Source organism: Mobula birostris, chromosome 7 (genome assembly GCF_030028105.1).
Source record: "Mobula birostris isolate sMobBir1 chromosome 7, sMobBir1.hap1, whole genome shotgun sequence".
Classification (NCBI taxonomy): domain Eukaryota; kingdom Metazoa; phylum Chordata; class Chondrichthyes; order Myliobatiformes; family Myliobatidae; genus Mobula; species Mobula birostris.
In genome coordinates, this window is record NC_092376.1 from 60,719,093 (window position 1) to 60,740,240 (window position 21,148).

The 21,148-nt window shown below is 41.0% G+C and overlaps 1 protein-coding gene across 1 annotated transcript in view; it reads right to left on the reverse strand.

Moving 5' to 3' along the window:
• tenm4 (teneurin transmembrane protein 4) overlaps window positions 1-21,148 on the reverse strand; it is a 631,884-nt gene that overhangs the window by 10,783 nt on the left and 599,953 nt on the right. The window contains exons 27-29 of the mRNA XM_072263298.1: window positions 19,236-19,532; window positions 16,283-17,894; window positions 12,424-12,566 (exon numbers count right to left, since the gene is read on the reverse strand). Of these exons, the coding sequence (XP_072119399.1) occupies window positions 12,424-12,566; window positions 16,283-17,894; window positions 19,236-19,532 (2,052 nt within the window). The remainder of the gene's footprint in view (window positions 1-12,423; window positions 12,567-16,282; window positions 17,895-19,235; window positions 19,533-21,148) is intronic.

Sequence of the window (21,148 nt, forward strand, 5' to 3'; positions counted from 1 at the left end):
AAAACCTATCAACTTCCACTTTAAATATATCCAATGACTTGGCTTCCACAGCCATTTGTGGCAATGAGTTCTACAGATTCACCAACCTCTGGTTAAAGAAATTTCTCCTCATCTCTGTTCTAAGTAGATGTCTCTCTATCCTGAGGCAATACCCACTGGTCATAGACCCCCCCCCCACTATAGGAAACATCCTCTCTGCGTCCATTCTGTGTAGATATTTCAATATTCAATGAGATGCACCCTCATTCTTCTAAACTCTGGCAAGTATAGGTCCAGAGACATCAAAGGCTCCTCATACATTAACCCTTTCATTCCTAGAATCATTCTTGTGAACCTCTTCTGGATGCTTTCCAATGCCAGCTAATCCTTTCTTAGATAAGGGGCCCAAAACTGCTCACAATGCTCCAAGCACAGTCTAACTAATGCCTCATAAAGCCTCAGCATCACATCCTTACTTCTATATTCTAGTCCTCTCAAAATAAATGTTAAGATTGCATTTGCCTTTCTTACCACTAACTTAACCTGCAGGCTAATCTTTAGGGAATCTTGCATGTGGACTCCCAAGTCCCTTTGCACCTCTGATTTTCTGCCCATTTGGAAAATAGTCTGTGCCTTTATTCCTTCTACCAAAGTGATGACCATACACTTCCCCACACTGTCTTTCATCTGCCACTCTTTGCCTATTCCCCTAATCTGTTTAAATCCTTCTGCAGACTCCCTGCTCCCTCAAGACTACCTTCCCCTCGACCTATCTTTATATTGTCCAGAAACTTGGCACAGAGCCATCAATTCAGTTATCCAAATCTTTGACAAATAATGTGAAAAGATATGGTGTCAACACCAATCTCTGTGGAACATCACTAGCAGTCAAACAAAAAACACCCCATTAATTTCCACTATTTGCCTCCTTCCAGTTAGTCAATCTTCTATCCATGCTAGTTTCTTTCCTGTAATACCATGGGCCCTTCTCTTATTTAGGAACCCCATGTGCGGCACCTTGTCAAAGGCCTTCTGAAAATTCAAGTAAACAACATCCACTGGCTCTCCTTTGTCTATCCTGCTTGTTATTTCCTCAAAGGTGTTCAACAGGTTCATCAGGCAAAATTTCCCCTTAAGGAAATCATGGTGACTCTGGTCTGTTTTATCATGTGCCCCAAGATTTTATCCTTAATAATGGACTCCAACATCTTCCCAAACACTGGTCAGACTAACTAGTCTTAACTTCCTTTCTTCTGCCTCCCTCCCTTCTTAAAGCGTGGAGTGACATTTGAAATTTTCCAGTCTTCCAGAACCATTCCAGAATCTAGTGATTCTTGAAGGTCACTACTAATGCTTCCATAATCTCTTCAGCTACCTGTTTCAGAACCCCTGGACGTAGTCCATCTGGTCCAGTTTACCTTCAGACCTTTCAGCTTCCAAAGGAAATGACAGATCCTGTCACAAAGTTTCACGAGCAGCTATTTAACATTAATTGGCAGAATATCTTATTGCTAGAAGATTGAAAAGGATCAAAACCAGGCTGGAAACACACCGGGTGTCAGAATGCATCTGTGGACAGAGTACCAGAGGTAAAATGCTTCAGCTCTGAGACCCTTTGCCATGTGTCAGACCATAAACTTTAATTCTGTTTCCCAGATGCTGCCTGACAGGCTGAATGGTTCCAGCATTTACTGTTTTTCATTTCAGATTTCCAACGTATGCAACTTGTTAAAGGGATAAACATTAGCTCTATTTGTCACATATACATTGAAATATCAAAATGTACACTGAAATGCATTATTTTGTGTCAGTAGAGTCTGAATATTGTGCTGGGAGTAGAGTGCAAGTGTCTTCACACTTCTGGTCCCAACAGAGCAATAATTATCAACGACCAAAAACCTTGTCAGGATGCTGGTGAGAAGAGCCATCCCTGTCAGGTATTTCATGCACAGGTGGAATCCAGGGGGGTGTAAAAGGGATTACAAAATGTGGAATTATCTTCCAAATATCGCAGCTAAATTGCAGACAACAGACATAAAGTTGTAGAGCATTCAGATTATACAGGCTTGGTGACAACTATGCAGACTGATGCATAAACATCACTTATCCCTTTGTGATTATTGCCTTCACATCGCCTCAAACATCCCTCAGTTTCCACTCCTCCTCTCCCTGTCTGAGAGAGGAAGAGAGACGCAGCATGTGAGGTGTGTAAGAGTGGAGGGAGGGTCACTGTGTGAGGGAGAGAGCAAGTGTATGAGGGAGAAGAAAGAGTATCGGTGTGTGAGGGGGGAGTGAGTGAGTCAGTTTGTGAAAGAGGGTTAGAGAGTCATTGTGTGTGTGTGTGAGACAGAAAGAGTCAGTGAGTGAGGGAGAAGAATTACTAAGTGAAGAAAGTGTGAGAGACTCTGTGAGGGATAGTCAGCAGAGAAGAGAATCAACATGCCAGTAAGAAAGTGTCAGTGAGTGAGGGAGAGACAGTCGGTGAGTAAGGGAGGAAGTGACTGTGTTTCGCAGGGAGAAGGTGAGTTTGAGGAGGGTTAATCAGTTCCTGAGGCACCTCCGGGCACTAATGCTTCCGGCTAAAAGACTGAAGTTGGATCTAATATTGCGATGTGTACAATTTTCGCAAAATTGCAATTCAGTTTGGTGCTTTGGATGGTGCTATTGAACAAGACTAAAAATAAATTATTGAAGCTGTAATATCACACCACATAGGAGAGATTAAGTACAGTTTGTAAATATAGTGTAACAAAGAGCTATTTATTTATAGAACACGCTTGTCATTGCAGTCATTGCCGACTGCTACAAGCTATAATCTGACATCAGTGAAAGGGGATTAAGTATGCACGGGAATTGCATCTTAATGAGGTGTGAACTAACAAGTACACACCTGCTTCTGTTTGAAATATAGAGAACACATAACATGTTGGAAGCAACAAGCCTGTAATTGACAATAATGGAAATGATAATTGGTTAGTGCATTTGGGCTGATTTAAATGATTACACAATTTAAACATAGGTGGATAAAGAATGCAAACTGGAGGTGTTTGTTTAGTTTCTATTTAAATTATTACATTGTCCATGAGTAGAATGACAGTAGATCATTCCACTTAGTGCACAGGGATAAATCTTTATTCTTTATTCTGTATTTATAATTCTGAGATAAAATGACAAACTCATTACTAGAATTACTTTCTACTATAGTAGTTGCAATTTTCTATTTGAAATTATAAATTTAATGGATCTGCACTGGCTGCAGTTTAATGTCCGAGGATCATTCACTGAAACTGTATAATATTAGATCTGCACTACCTGGTATTTGTCTTTTTTTGGAAGTTCTATTTTGTCCATATCTCATGGATTAACTGTATAGTATTAACTTGGTATATAAAGCAATTGCTGACTGTCCCAGTAATGCAGAAGCCTAAACCTAACAATCACCAAAGCAGTGTGAAGTCACAAAGTAGTAATGACTAGAATACCCTCTTAAAAAACCCATCAGGTTCACCATGTTCTTCCCTGGATGAAATCTTTCTCATAGAACAGTACAGCACAGGAACAGGTCCTTCGTCCCACAATGTTGTGCCAAATCAATTAAGTTAGTAATTAAATGGCTAACTGAACGAATCTTTTCTGCTTACACAATGTATATATCCTTCCAGTTTCCTCACATTCTTGTGTCTATCTAAATGTCTCTTAACATAGAACAGTACAGCACAGTGTCAGCTTGGTTTATATCTGTCCTGGGCCGAACATATTGATGCAATTACAAAGAGGGCATGACAGCAGTTGTACTTCATTGAGAGTTTGGGGAGAGTTAGAATGTCATCAGGGTGACTCGCGGGTTTCTGCAGATGTGCCGTGGAGAGTGTTCTGGCTGGTTGCAACACTGTCAGGTACGGAGGGGGCCACTGGACCAGTATCGGAAAAGGCTGCAGAGAGTTGTGGACTCTATCAGTTCATCATAAGCGTTGGCCTACCCAGCATTCAGAACACCTTTGGAGGGTGGTGCCTCAAGGGGGCAGCATCCATCATTAGGGGCCCTCATTGCCCAGGACATGCCCTCTTCCCAATGCTGCCATTGGGAAGGAGGTGTGGGAGCCTGGAGATGTACACTCAGTGTTTCAGAAACAGCTTCTTTCCCTCCTCCGTCAGATTTCTGAACCCATGTTTACTACCTCACAATTTTTTTTCTTTTTTCTTTGCACTCTTCTTGCATTACTTAATTAATTCAATTTTATATATAGTTTGATTGTAATTTATAGCTTTTAGAATTATTATGTATTGCAATATACTGCTGCTGTAAAACAACAAATTTTACAACAGTGATATTAAACCAGTTTCTCATTCTGTTTCAGATTTGACAACCCAGAATTGTGAATCTATGAAGTGCTGTGGTCCATCAGCAGTGGTGAGAGTGTGTAGCAGTGCAATCTGTAAGCTGTGATCTGTCATTTTCCTCACTCTGCTAATATCGACAAGGACATCCAGCTTCTTTCAGTGAGGAGAGAGGAGAATGCTGGGAAATAAAGTGCCAACCTGGTGAAGATGGTGAAACAGAAAAAGCAGCATGCAGTACCAGAGATAAGTGATCTCACAATGATTGGATCAGATCAAAGCTCTGTTGTTTTGTTAGTTAGGACCATAAGACAATAAAAACATAGGGGCACAAATAGGCCACTTGGCATTTCAAATCTGATCCACCATTCAAGCTGATTTTTAAAACCCCATTCTCCCATTTTCTCCCGGAAACCATTAACTGCCTTACCAATAAAGAATTTGTCAATATCCGCTTTCAATTTATCCAATGACTTAATTCAATCCCTCTATGTCAGTGAATTCCACAAGATTCAACACACTGTGTCTGAAGAAATTTGTTAGTTCTAAAGCAATGACTCTTTATTCCGAGTCTGTCTCCTTGGATCCTCAATTCTCATATTCATAGATAATACTCTCCATTTCCACTCCATCCAGCATTTCAGTATTTGGTAGGTTTCAATGAGATCTTCCCTCATCCTCCTGAATTCCATTGACTAGAGACCCAGAGACATCAAATACTCCTCATAAGCCTTTTATTTAAGGGATCATTCTTGGGAACCTCATCTGGACAATCTCCAGGCCCAGCACATTCCACCTTAAACACAGGGCCTAGAATTGCTCGTAATATTGCAAATATGAATGCTGATGGAAAATTAAACTAAATGGGAGGAATCTCCTTGAAAACATTCATCTTTAATGACAGTGGGGTCTGGCATGGGACTGTAAAGCAAGGCTGAAACATTTGTAGAAGGAAGTGCTAAATGAATGATCCATCTCAGCTTTCTCCTTCAATCCTTAACAATACAGAAGCATTCCTCCAGCAATTCCATTCACTCCACCTAATACTAAAGAATGGCTGTGAGCATTTGATTCAGCAAAGGGTCTAGACCATAAGACCATAAGACAAAGGAGCAGAAGTCAGCCATTCGGCCATTGAGTCTGCTCCGCCATTTTATCAGGAGCTGATCCATTCTCCAATTTAGTCCCACTCCCCCGCCCTCTCACCATAACCTTTGGTGCCCTGACTACTCAGATACCTATCAATCTCTGCCTTAAATACACCCAATGACTTGGCCTCCACTGCTGCCCGTGGCAACAAATTCCATAGATTCACCACCCTCTGACTAAAAAAATGTCTTCGCATTTCTGTTCTGAATGGGCACCCTTCAATTCTTAAGTCATGCCCTCTTGTACTAGACTCCCCCATCAAGGGAAACAACTTTGCCACATCCACTCTGTCCATGCCTTTTAACATTCAAAATGTTTCTATGAGGCCTCCCCTCATTCTTCTAAACTCCAAGGAATACAGACCAGACAATACCTCAACTGTAAGACTGAAGACCTGCTCCTCTAGCCCAGAACTGATATAAACTGGCATTTTCTTGTTCAATGTGAAAAATTGCCTGGTTTGTCTCATTCATTTTGCAGGATAAATTTTGTCTGGATAACTACTGTGCTGACTACTCTCAATCATCATTAAAATGACAGAAGGCATCATCAATTCTGCTACCAAGGCCTTCTTATCCACGAAGGTTTCATCAGGGTCACTTCAGCACAATCTTTATTTCAATATGCAAGAAAGAGCTGAATTCCAGAGAAGAGGTGAGAATGATTGATCAAGGACTCAAAGCAGGATTTTAATGAACGTGGCCTCAAGGCATTGTGGTAAATCTGAGGTCAATGAGACGAAAAAGAGCTCTAACGATTAGAGTATTACTTCACAAAAACAATATTAGCTGTGGTTGTTGCAGGTTAATCATCTTACGCTACGTCCACATAACGCCGGATAATTCTGAAAACAAAGCTTTTTCTCTTCGTTTTGACCCTCTGTCCACACTAAAACGGCGTTTTCATCCCTCGAAAACGGAGATTTTCAGAAACGGTTTCCAGAGTGAATAAATCTGAAAACGCCTAATATCCGTTGTAGTGTATACAGGGTAAACGGAGAGATTTAAAAACACTGTCATGACAACACCACCACAACAACAATGCTTTTTCTGCTTCTGCTTGGTACTGCGCAAGCACTGTCGTACGGCTGTTATAATGCGCAGTCAGTGTGAACGGTGTGAGCGTTAACTTGTAAAGTGAGCTTTTTTGACTATTTAAAAACGCTGTCATGACGTGCTGGAACAGATGGCTGCAGCGCTTGCTTGTATGAAGGTGGTTTACCAACTTATGCAAGTACTTCTCTGACAATAGATGTGTAACAGCCTAATGTAACATTGTATGGAAATACAAGATAACACTGATGCAGACATGTTTTATACATTTAACAAGGTGCTTTACTAATGCAACAGAGTTAGTCAGTTTTTCAATGTTTGTCATCAGCCTGGTCATACTGTCTGTGAACGCCCTGTCAGTTGCCTCCATACACTCCAGTATTTGTTGTTTTTTAGTTTTAAGTCCTCCTGCGCGAGAGCCAAGAGCAATTCCTTTGAAGTTTTTCTACTCTGTAACTGGACAAACACGCACTAAGTATACCGTTTCCTCTTCGCTTGTTTTCTGTGTGTCCTGCGTTTTTACTCAAAACTGGCATTTTCAAAATTATCCGGCGTAGTGTAGATGTAGCCTTAGTCCCAGCACATCACTGCAGGAGTTTATCACAACAATATCCTAAATGCAAAGATCTTTAGCTACTTCATCGATTTGGTCATGGCTAAAACTAACTTCTGCCTGAACAAGGGTCTGGACCCATTGCAATTTGCTTACTGTCACAACAGGTCTAGAGCAGATACAATCTTACTGGGTCCCCACTTGGCTTTGGACCACCTGGACAACAGCAAATTAATTATAAGTCAGGTTGCTGTTTGTCAGTTACAGCTCATCATTCAACACCATCATCCCCTCAGTTTCAGTCAACAATTCGCTCGTTGGTGAGGCAGCACCAGGTTCAAAAAGAGCTCAGGGCCTTTTGGAACTTTTTGGTAGGCTGCAGTCATCGTGAGCACTCATTTGTTGGCGAGGCAGTGCGAGGTTTTAAAAGAGCTCGGGGCCTTTCTGAACTTTTCAGTGAGCTGCAATCACAACAGTCTCTTAGGCACTTGGCAGAGGCCAACAAAAAGAAGAGGTGTAAGCAGAAAGGCTATTGTTGGACCGGGCCGGTGTCAGAGTGGTCAGGCTTTGGCTCAACAGGCTTCAATGAAAACAGGCGTAGGCTAGAACTTAAGCTTGAGAAGTTAGAGGTATAACATGTGGAGGTAGGATGGTGGTTAAGGCAGTGGAATGCTCCTCTTGTAAGATGTGGGTTTGCAGGGTACCCAATAGCCTCCCTGTTGTCTAGATCTGTGGGAAGTGCATCCAACTTCAGTTTGAGATTGACAAGGTCAAGGAACTGCAGCTGGAGCTGGCTGTACAGGTGACCATCCAGGAGGCTGAAAACCTCATGGGTGGAACTTTTACTGAGGTGGTCAGACCCAGATAGTAGATGAGTGAAAACCAGAAGTAAGGGGAGTAAGCAGTCAATACAGGGTTCCCCTGTGGCCATTCCCTTTCGCAACAAATATACCCCTTTGGATAGCGCTGGAGGGGACGACCTATCAGGGCACAGCAGCGGCAGCCAGGCCAGTGGCACTGTGGCCGGCTCCGAGGCTCACCAGGGAAAGGTGATGTCAGACAGAGTGATAGCGATTAGAGGTTCGATAGTTAGGGGGACAGACAGACTGAAGATTCTGTGAGTTTTGAAAGAGACACCAAGATTGTATGTTACCTTCTGGGTGCTTGGGTCCAAGGTGCCTCAGAGCGGCTGCAGAAGATTTTCAAGGGGGAGGGTGTGCAGCCAGAGGTTGTGGTGCATATTGGCACCAATGCCACTGGTAGAAAGAGAGAGGTGGCCTGTCATAGTGAGTATAGGGAGTTAGGAAAGAGGCTGGAGTGTGGGACCTCTAAGGTAGTAACCTGTGGATTACTCCCAGTGCCACGTGCTAGTCAGGAGAGGAATAGGATGATAGTACATATGAATGAGTGGCTGAGGAACTGGTGCAGGAGGCAGGGTTTCAGGTTCCTGGATAATTGGAACCTTTTCTGGCACAGAGGTGACCTGAACAAGAGGGACGGGTTACATCTAATCTGGAGGGGAACCAATATCCTGGCTGGGAGGTTTACTAGTGCTAATCAGTAGGGTTTAAACTAGTTTGGCAGGGGGATTGGAACCACAGCACCAGGTCAGAGAGAGGAGGGATAGACAAGAAGTTAGATATCAGGTCTAGTAAAGGCAGGCAGGAACAAAGTAATAGATGTGATGGGATGGATAGTTTGAAGTGTGTGTACTTTAATGCTAGGAGTATTATGGGTAAAGATGATGAACTTAGAGCATCGATCAGTACACGGAACTATAATGTTGTGGCCATTACAGAGCCTTGATTGAGAGAGGAACTGGAATGGGTTCTTAATATTCCAGGGTTTCAATGTTTTAGAAATGATAGAGAGGAGGTAAAAGGGGTGGAGGTGTTGCACTAATAATCAGGGACAACATCACAGCTGCATTCAGAGGGGTATAATGGAAAGCTCATCCACTGAGTCTGTATGGGTAAAACTCAAAAGTAGGAAGGGTGCAATCACTCTGATGGGATTGTACTACAGACCACCCCCCCCACCACCTCTCCAATAGCCACTGGGACATTGAGGAACTTATATGCAGGCAGATTAAGGAAAGGTGTAAAAACAACTGTGTTGGTGTCATGGGGTCTATAACACTCCAGTATAAACTGGGACAAGAGGTTTAGAAGTGGCAGCAGAATTTATTAGGTGCACCCAGGTGGGTTTCTTATACCAATATGTAGATAGTCCAACAAGAGGAGTGACTGTACAGGACCTGGTTTTGTGTACGAGCCTGGCCAGGTGACCAACCTTTCAGTGGGTGAACAATTAGGGAACAGTGATCATAGCTATAGCAGGAAAAGTATGGACCTTGCAGGAGAGTATTAAATTGGAGCAGGACAAATGACAAGAGCATGAGGCAGGAACTAGAGAGAATTAATTGGGAACAGCTGTTTTTTTGGCAAGTCCACATCCGACATCTGGAAGATGTTTAAGGACCAACTGCACGGAGTACAGAACAGGTATATTCCAGTCAGAAAGAAGGACAAGGACGGTAAGGTAAGAGAACCTTGGACATTGACAGAGGTTATGAATTTAGTCAAGGAGTAAAAGGAAAAGTATGAAAAGCTTAGGAAGCTAGAATCAAACAGGGGCTTTGAGGATTATAAAGAAGCCAGAAAAGAACTCTAGGCAGAAATTAGGAACACTAGGAGGGACAATGATAAGTCCTTGTCAAGTAGGAATAAAGAATCCCAAGGCATTCTATACATATATCAAGAGCAAGAGGATAACTAGGGAAAGGGTAGGATCAAACAAGGATAAAGGCGGGAACAGTTGCATGGGTGTGGAGGACATGGGTGAGGTCCTTAATGAGCACTTTACATTATTACTTACCAAGGTTAAGGACGTGGAGGATAGGGAGATCAGTGCCGCGCATATTGATATGCTAAGGTATTTTGAGGTCAAGGAGGAGGTAGTGTTGGTTTCTGGTGACCGCATTATAGGAAGGATGATGAGGTTTTACAGAGGGTACAGAAGAGGTTTACCAGGACGTTGCCTGGATTAGAGGGCATGTGCCACAAGAAGAGGTTGGACACACTTGGGTTGTTTTTCTGGAATGGAGGAGGCTGAGGGGAGATCTGATAGAGGTTTATAGATTATGAGAGGCATAGATAGAGTAGATAGACAATATCTTTTCCAAGGGTTGAAATGTCTAATACCAAAGGGCATGTATTTAACGTGAGGGGGGGTATTTTCAAAGGTAATGTAAGGGGCAAGGTGTATACACAGAGAGGGATGGGTGCCTGGAATATGCTGCCAAGGATAGTGGTAGAGGCAGAAACATTTGAAACTTTTAGGAGACATGTAGATAGACACATGAATTTGAGAAATATGGAAGGATATGTATATTGTGTAGGCCAAAGAGATTAGTTTAATTAGCCATTCGATTACTAATTTATTTGGTTCGACATAACATTGCAGGCCAAAGAGCTTGTTCCTGTGCTGTACTGTTCTATGTTCTACACTTCAAAACCTGAGCCTTTGTACCTTCTTCTGCAACTTGACTTTCCCAAGAAGAGGTAGTCAGGAGAACACACAGCAAACCTCATTGAGAGGTTAGTGATTGAAAGGGTGAGCAGCTTCAGGTTCCTGGGTGTCAACATCACGGAGGATCTATCCTGGGCCCGATTGCAATCATGAAGAAGGCACGCCAGTGGCTATACTTCATTAGGAATTGGAGGAGATTTGGATTGTCATCAAAGACTCTAGCAAGTATCTACAGGGGTACAGTAAAGAACATTCACCAACTGGTATTGAGACTCCACGGGACTGAAGGATGCTACAGATATGATCGTGGTGGAGTTGGCTGCAGAGAGCTTAGACTTGATCATTTCCATCGTGGGCACAACCCAGAGGATATTTTCAAAAGGCGGTGCCTCGAGAAGGTGGCATCCATCATTAAGGAGTCTCACCATTTGGAGTATGCGCTCTTCTCAATACTCCCATCAGTGAGGAGGTACAGGAGCCTGAAGACCCACATTCAGTGCTTTGGGATAGCTTCTTCCCTCCGCCTTCAGATTTCTGCATAGTCCATGAGCACTACAGCACTATTTCTCCTTAACACTATTGATTTTTACAAAACAGCCACAGAGGCTGCCGAGCGAGCCTCCAGATGCCTATGGATCAGGAAGTGTGACCTGTGGACCAATGCTACTGGGACACAAGCCAGGGCCCTGATTGACTCTGGCTGGGTTGCCTTGGCAAGAGTGTTTGATGTTGAATGACTCAAAACAGCCAATGACCCCAGGTTAATCTCTGTGATGTATCTCAGCACATCCTAGACTGTAATGCAGCATCACATTTTGGAACTTCTGCTCTTTTTTTAATGTCTGGCACTGCACTGCTGCCACAAAACAACAAATTGAACAACATATGAGTGATAATAAACTCGATTCTATTCTGATCAATGATCTTCCTTCCATCAGAAGGTCATGAGGCAAACTGTTTGAAGGTGACTGAACTGAGCTCAATGTTATTTGACAAAATTCAGGTACGTGTTAGTAAGTAGTAAGTAAATCTGTAGTGCCAAAGTGCTTCTCAATGCTGCCTCCAATGAGGGGTTGAATTGTCCGTTGAATGCCTGTTATCAACAACCTGATGGTTGCCACGACCATAAGCTCAACTGGATGAACCACAGAGACATTGTGTCTACAAGAGCAGGTACAGGCTGTGTATTTGTGTCTCACCTGCTAACACCCCAAAACCTTTCCACCATCTACAAGGAGTGTGATAGACAACTTCAACAATATTCCAGAAGCTTGTTGCCATCTAGGACAAAGCAATCCACTTCACTGATTTTGCATTCACCACCCTGAACTCCACAAGTGATGAATGATTGCAGTGTGTATCAACTACAATGTGCATGGCAGGTATTTGCCCACACCTTTGTGACAGTACCTCTCAAACAGTAACTACCACTGAGAAGGATAAAGGCTTCAGATGCATGGGACGGGACACCACTGCTTGCTGACTCTGTTCCAAGGTGCACACCAGCCTGACTTGGAAATAAATTCTTGTTCCTTTATTGTCACTGGGTCAAAATCATAGGACTTCCTACCCAATAGATGTACGAGTACATTCAGCAGGACTGCAATAATTTCAGAAGACTGCTCATTATCACAGTCAATAAATGTCAGCCTTGTCAGTAATGCCCAAAACCTGAAAAATAAATAAATGAACATAAACATGATTTTAGGATTGGCCAAGTCTATTGATACTAATTGGAACTGATGTGCCCATAGATGTCTTAAGAGGATGTTGCTTTTCTGTCTTTACAGTATTCTATGGTTTTCATTTGTGGATTGTTACCTTAGTATTGTCCCACTGCTGGGTTTTCATCTGAGTGTTCAGAAGCTCGTAGGAAGGTTCCATTGAAGAAGTTTCTGTTTTTGGATATCCTGGGATCACATTATGCAACTGGAATCCAAATGTCAGCAGCCAACTGTTCACATCTGTTATACACAGAGTAACAAAATCACACATAAGCTCTTATTGTAATTGTATTTATGTACACACACCTGCTAACTATTCACCTCATTACAGGGATACCACTGAAAACCTGATAGTCATTAGCAACTTTCTTTAAAGATGTGGAAATGCATTTAGAATATTGCACACTGTTCTATGTATGGTATGTTAATTGGCAACTAACAGTTGTTTCAAATTTGGCGGTAAGTTATACTCTGTAAAATTACTTTTAGAAACAGGTTGCATTTCTTATACATACAAGGAAAGCAGATGCCTTAACTGGTTTTACATCAAGGTTGGAAAAAAAAGAATATCAAGGAGACAACAAGGAAAAAGACATGTGGATGTCCAAGGCTGAAGTCCAAATGTAGAGTTGAAGCGAAGGGGAAGGAACTGATCCATGAAAGCAAGAAGATGGCTGAAATGCTCAGGGAGAACCAAAAAGGCAGAAAATGAACAGCTAGGTAAACAACACCACCCTCCACCCCATCACTACAGCGGAGGAAACTGAATTCAGGGAATTAAAAGGAAAAGGACTGTGTGAGGATGTAAAAAAAAAGAAAGAGCAAATGATTTCAAAACAGCAGCTGAGGAGATTTTTTGCCATCTGCTGATGACTTCTGGCTGGAACAGGTGCCTAGTCTGCTGGTGGGATTTATGAGATGGAATTAAAGTAACTTGGATTTCCTTTACAGATCAGTGGTTGAGATTAAAACTAAATTCACTACTCATGTGTATTAGATTTAAAATTGGGTCCCCAAAATAATAAAAAATAAGTTGTAGCCCAGCACAATATTTAAATATGTAACATTTTGACAGAACTAAATGCAACTAACATGAGTTCAGAAGCTTAAACTTGTAGTATGGTTGTTAGTGATTTGCAGCTGAAGTCTTTTTTATATAACAGCTGATTGAAGTTTAAATTAAGGAGCATTGTAGGAACAGTAATCATAATTCTATTATTTTAAGGTAGTTATGGATAAGGTAGTTAAATTGAGGGAAGGCTAATTATAATGATATTGGGCAGGAACTGGGGAAAGATGAGTTGGAGCAGCAGTTTTAGGGGTAAATGCACCTCTGACAAGTGAGATTCTTCTGAAGGTTTGAGTTCAGACCAGCATGATCCTTTAAGGATGGAAGGTCATGATCACGAGGTTCGGACACCGTGAATAACAAGGGATATCGTAAGTTTAGTTAAAAAGAAGGTAGGATATGTAAGGCCTAGGAAGCTGAAATTACACAGGGCCCTTGAGGAAGATAAAGTAAGCAGGAAATAACTTAAAACAAGGGATTAGGAGGGCTAAGAGGCTATGAAATGTCCTTGGTAGGTAAGATTAAAAAGAATCCCAGGGTATTTTATACATATATTAATAGCAAAAGAATAGCTAGAGAAAAGGAACAAGGAGAGAATTTATGCCAGAATAAGTCGGTGAGGTCCTTAATACTTTTGCACTGATATTCACCAATGACAAGGACAAGGTTGTGGGTGAGATAGGGAGAGGTATGTTGATCTTTGAGGACATAATATGCAGATATTAAGGAGGGGAAGATGCCAGGTGTCTTGAAAAACATTATGGTGGATAGGTGTCCAGTGCTTGATGGAATCATATATTCTGAATGAAAAAGTGGGTTGCTTCATTATTAGGTTTGCAGATGATGTAAAGATTACTGGAGTTGTGAAAAGTGAGGAAGGTGGAGAGATGACAGGACCCTTATGTACAAAAGGGATCTTGGGGTGAAAGTCTCTTGCTCTCTGAAAGTGGCAAAAAAGAACACAGATGGCATGTTTGCATTCATTGGCTGGAGTATTGAATATCACTGTCGTCAAGTTAAGTTGCAGTGACTTTGGTTAGACCATATTTGGAGTATTATATGCAGATCTAGCTACACACTGGCGGAAAAAAGTGAGGGGTCTGGAGAGGCTGCAGAAATGCTCACCAGGATGTTACCTGAATTGGTGGATTTTCCTTATAAGGATATGTTGGATAAATTTGGATTGTTTACTCTGGGGCCATCAGAGGCTGAAGGATGACCTGTAGAAGTGTATAAAATTATGAGGGGCAGACTCTTTCTTCGAGGTTGGAGATGTTAAATAGTAGATGGTATAGGTTTACATTGAGAGGGAAGAAGTTTAAAGGAAATGTGCAAGGCTTTTTTTTTACCCAGAGAGCGCTAAGTGCCTGGAATATGCTGCCAGGGGAAGTGATGAAAGCAGATAGAAGAGCAACATTTAAGAGACATTTAAGAGGGTACAGACCATGAGTAGGGAGGTGGGATTCATTTGATTGGCAGCATGATAGGTGTAAAAGTGGTGGACTATAGGGCTTATCCCTATGCTGTACAGTTATAAGGTCTACGATTGGCCAGCACGGTGGCTTAGTGGTTAGCACAGTTGCTTTACAGAGCCAATGATCACCGATCTGTGTTTGACTCCTGACACTGTCCTGTAAGGAATTTGTACATTTTTTGCATGACCACACAGATTACCTCTGGGTGGTTCAATTTCCTCCCACATTCCGAAGAGGTACAGCTAGGGTTAGGGTTGGTGAGTTATGGGCATACTATGTTGGCGGTGGAAACGTGGCAACGTTTGCGGGCTGCCCCAGCACAATCCTTGGACTGGGTTGGTCATGGACACAAAACGATGCGTTTCACTGTATATTTCGATTTTTGGTGTACATGCGACAAATAAAGCTAATCTTTAATCTTTACTTTATAATCTATGACAAATCTAATGGCCCACTGGCCTATAATTACTTCAGTGAACCTAGAGTACAAAATACAAGACCATTTTAAGCATATTTTCAATGCAAGTTAATCTTTTGCTTTTCTGCACTAATTTTAATTTGTCCTTGAGATAGAATCTGCCTTATTCTGCAGTATGTAACGTTCACTGGCTGTGATACTCTGAATCTATTTCTGGAATCAATCTTACCAGCCATTTGGAAGTAACAACAATGTCGTGTCATGTTATTGCTGTATAATGATGGTAAAATTTTAGAGAACTACAATATCCTTGTATGCAACACTAACAACATGCTGGAGGAACTCAGCAGGTCGGGCAGCATCCGTGGAAACAATGAGTCGACGTTTCCATGGATGCTGCCCGACCTGCTGAGTTCCTCCAGCATGTTGTGAGTGTTACTTTGACCCCAGCATCTGCAGATTATTTTGTGTTTAATATTCTTGTATGTACAGCATTCTGCAACAGAGAATTATTTTTCCTATAGTTCCATAACTTGCAGTAGAACTGAAATCCTTTTAAGTAGGCATACTTTGTTCTTTCTTACTATTTTAAGTTATTCCTTTAATTTTTATTATTCTTATTCCCATCTACACTGGTATTCCAAAATTATATTTAAGAGTTGCAATTTTGTCCTACATTTCTCTGACACAGAAATATCTCCCTCTTATAAAACATTTACAGTTTAGAAAGTATTATAAATTATAAACAAGAGAGTAACAAACTATTTTAACTAGCATCACATTTCATGCCAGCTATTGATCAAAGAATCCTGGTTAGCTTGCTTTACAATGAATTAATTGTAGATCTTAGATAAGTGTTGCTTTTGTATACTGAAATGTAATGGAGGTATCTGCTTCATCCATCATGTGGCTCTTTAAGGATTATCTAAGTGCCAGTTATCTGTGTGAAACAGAACACCTAATCGCTAAAACATTAATACATAATCTTTCTCACCTGTCATGTAGCATTTGATATCCTGTATGTTGCTGACTGGGTTGTTATTTTTAAACATGTACAAATTAAAAGGTACAAGAGTGTTGCTGAGCTGATTCCAAATACTGTGGTCGGGTGCCGTCCATCTCCCAGAAAGCACATCGTAATCTCGTCGCCCAAAGTGTATCAGTTTGGTAAGGGGATCATACAAGCCACCATGATAGCCCACAATGAGTTGAAAGGCAGGGTTTGTGTCCATATAAATTTCTCCGTACGCGGTATAAGTGATCTGCTTAATCATTAAACCGGTCGCACTGAATACAGCCAATGGCGTACCCGTGTTGTCACAGGCAACGTAGAACTCAGCACCACTGCTAATCTCCATTGCAAAAAGATGCCCTTGAAGATCATAGTATAGAGATGCCACCTCAGAACTTGTATGATTATACATATGAGTCACTCTTGTAGGGTTACTCAGATCTGCATAGAAGAATTGCAAATACAACCCATAGCTGGTTCTACTTGAAACTCTTCTTCCAACTCCATCATATCGATAGTGCACTCTCCAACCATTTATTTTATTGTATGCTTTGGTAAGAAGACCAGCTGAATTGTAGTCAAAGATAACATTGCCTCTTTGGCGCAAGAACCCATCTGCATCTACTTTATACTGTATATCTCCCAGACGAATAATCCGGTCTCTCAGGTCATACCTCAGTGGAGTTAAACGAGCACTGTTGCCAGGGCTTAGCAAATAGAGATTTCCATTTAAATCATAGCTGTAGCGCCAGAGAGGTTTGTCATTCAAGGATACCGTCTGGAGCTGCCCGTCTGCATCATAATCATAAGCATATCTGGATGTATTGGCATAGGGGCCAACCTTCAGTTCTCGTTTTATCACTCTACCCATGTTGTCATATTGCACTGTCATCCAGTACATGAGTGATCTGAAAATTTCATACTGGACTTCTTTCACTCGTCCAAATGCATCAAAATGCTTTGTGTGAGTCATCACTGCAGTGGTGATGATTTGATTAATGTCATAATAAATAACACCAAATTTTCCAAACTGTTCAATTTTCCCAGACACATCGTCATACTGGTACAGATCAATAGGTAAAGGTTTCTCATTGATGACAGGTTGCATACTGGTAACCCGAAAGCTGTTGTCATAGTTATAATCAAAGCGAGCATTCACCATTCCCTCTTCGCTGAAGCGAAATATTTGTCTGTCAATAAGAGGGCCAATTTGCCTGAAACGTATTGTGCAAGTAAAGCCTTCATTTTGCAAGTTGACAGTCTTGAGCATACCAGCTGTTTCATCATAAGTGTACCCAATCCTTGTGGTATCATAAAGGATTTCAGAGAGTTTGGACAGCTTGCCATATTTGTAGAGTACACGACGTCCTGTTCCGAGGTATAAAGTCTGCAATAGCTGATCATCCTCTGTGAGGTCCTGAATCACTGAAGCATTTCCCTCTGGTGAGTTGTAGATGTTTCTATAATAGCCCACAGAACGGATGGTTTCCAGATTTTGCTGAGCTACATTTGGCATTGTTACAGAAGATAGGCGATCATTTTTGTCAAATTCAAAGATGTACTGTCTCTGAGTATGTAGAAGCAACACCGAGGACTAAAAGAAACAGGAGAAATCATATTTTATGGTAACTTATCATGCAACATGAATTGTAGGAATTCCATTAACTATTTCTTGTGCTTTTTCATAAAACGACATCAGTCAGCATGATCAGCTTAGTTAATTATAAGGTAAAATATATTCAAATTCATGACAACTTAAATCTGTCGCTCAGCCTGAACCGGTGTTTGGAATATAACTGCTAAGAAATTAATCTGATCTATATAAATCATGTTAGCAATGTATGTTAAAGTACACTAGCTGATATGAACCACATTTACACAGCATATTCAATCATCTCCTTGAGGAAGATGAAACAGAATGAATTAAGTTTCATTTACAGCTTTGAATGACTGGTAACTATATCATAAAACATTTAACAACAGATTTAAACACATGAGCAATAGTCTTCCATCACCACCTAGGAAATAAATTCCAAGTGCTCAGCTGATGTCTATGTACTTGATACTTCGTACCGTCAAAGAGAGGCACTGAGGCAACTAATTACATTTAGAATTTTGTTACATGATTAGTCACCTTCTATGATTCTAATAAATAGCTCAGGTTTAGTATGTCTCTTCAGATTCTTATCATATTGTCATGACAGATATTGATTCAATCTATTAAAATAACAGAACCTATTCCAGACACGTTGAAGCTGGTACCATACCAATGCCAATTGGAATAACTAGTTTCTAGAACAGAACCTTGGGTGACACATTGTTGGGGTAATTTCAATGCGAAGATTTAATGAACCAGGCAGGCTTCAGAGGATACAGCAGAACACAATGCAATTCCACCAGCGAAACGTGACATTGCAAGTTATATTTGCAGAATTTATTTTTTGCGCCATGCTGAAGCAGTTTATAGCAGAACCTTGTGGAGTATATTTTAAGATCAAAAGATCCAAAACTCCGAAACTAAACAGGACCAAAATCATAGCTATAGAGTTTGGAAAACATTTTCACTTTCCTGTAAGTATTTTTCATTTTGGTTCGCTTGCAAGAGATATGCACATTACGTTTCACTCATGACAAAATTTTAAATTTGAACCAATTAAGTGTAATGAAAAACTAATTAAGGTTATTGCTCCTAATGGTTTATCAATGGCTCTCTGATGGTTACAGAAGGATTATGCCTCTAGTAACTTTATTTAAATGATATTACTGTTGAATATGCATTCAAAATTTTTTTGATTAAGAATTCCAGTTGTCAAACTCCAATAGATGTGTTAACCTCTTATGGAAAAGTGGGTCGGTGGATTGTTGATTCATCTTTCTCAAGATGTAAATTGTGTTACCCTAGAGAGAGATGAACATCAATGTAGTAGGCCAGTACCTTTTCCAGATAAGTGTAGCTCCATGATTTTCCATCTGCAAATGTTCTGGATACGATCCTGCCTGCTTGGTCATATTCGATTCTCTCTGACATGGTTCCTCTCTGGATACCAGCCACCAGACCAGCTGATGAATATGTTACATTCACACCATTTAGTTTGCTGCTTGGAGACCACAGCGTAGGTCGGCCCAACTGATCATACAGGATTCGGAGGGTGAACTTACGATGGTCATCGTATATCTTTTCTGTTCTAGTCACACGGTCAAAATCCAAAGAGAGCAGATTCCGACTATGGACCTGTAAAAATAAATGGAAGACAGACACATGCATTTAACTCTCAAATTTGAACAAATCCTATTTGGCTTGTTACAGAAATATGGTGTACAGCTATGAACTCAGTTATTGTTTGCCCAAAGATAGTTTAAGTTCTTAAAATGTTATTGGAGCACACAATAGGTAGACTAATTTCCCTGTAACCCATTTAAATTTAAGAATTAAAGAGTTTTGATTACTCTTTCTCTTCGGAAGGAATTGAGTTCCATATTGTTGCTACATAAATTAAGTAGAGTGCACTGAAGTACATAAGTGGAAAAACCTGGTTATACAGAATCCCTGTTGATTTTCTTGATGCTCTCTTTGTAAGTCAAGAGCTTTTCCAACAAAGGTAAAGGAGAAGGCTGTCCATGTATTGGCTTTGAAATCGTAGATGCTGAACAAAGTAATACTTCTAAACCTCCACAGTTGTTAATAGGTTCTGAGGTTAGCCTCCAAGACTGTGTAGAATTTGACTATTTTGACTCTAAACTTCATTCCACAAAAGAGAAGCTTCATTTTTTGCTGAATGGCTTCACTGTATTAATAATGATACATACTATAGAAGCATAGCAGCTAGCATAAACTTTATAGCATCAGTGATCAGGGTTCATGGCTGTGTTGGACTAGTAAGTTGCTGGCATGCTACTATGTCGGTGCCAGGAGCATGGTGACCCTTGCCCATCCTTGGACTGAATCAGTTACTTGCACAAATAATGCAGTTCACCGTATGTTCCAATGATTTGAAATCTTTAAAATGTTTAAAATTAAACTTTAAATACTACTGAAAAATGAAGCAATCTTTAAGCTAAAGAACAGCTATAGACTGGTTGGTTCCCTACATGTAAACACAAGGCTGCTGTAATGACCATTATATAATGGAGAAATAACAGGAGTAACGGAGTCATACAGCTCTTTGGACCATCGTGTTGACGCTGACCATCTACACTAACGCCATCTATCAGCACTCAGTCTGCAGTCTTCTATGCCTCAGTGATTCAAATGCTCATCCAGATACTTCTTAAATGTTATGAGAGCGTCTGCCTTCACCACCCACTCTGACACTGTGTTCCAGATTCCAACCACCTTGAAAACACATTCCTCCTTGGATCTCCTTGAAATCTCGTACCCTTTTCCCTAATACTACACTCTCTAGTTTTAGACATCTTTGCTTATCAGGGAAAACTTACTTCCTATCTACCCTGTCTATACCCTTCACAATTTTGTATACCTTAATCGGGTCTCCACTTTGTCTACTCTATTCCAGTAAAAACAATCCCAACCTATCCAGTATTTCCACAAAACTTGAATACTCTATCTTTTGCAACATCTTGGTGATTCTCTTCTGCACCCGCTACTGGATCCTGGGGGCCAGCATATATTCTACTGGCCCTAAAGGTGTTGCTGATTATTATTTTGGGTATGATGGAAAGCTGGTATCAGGACTAGATGCACCAGAGGCCAATATTCTCAACACAGAGAATAGGAACAGACATTTGGCCTTCCTTTCCAGCATACTACATTTTTGGAGCTTGGGGAGAAACACCAGATGAACTGGGCACTATCTCCAGTGGATATAACTGTTTTGACCCTGGTCCTCA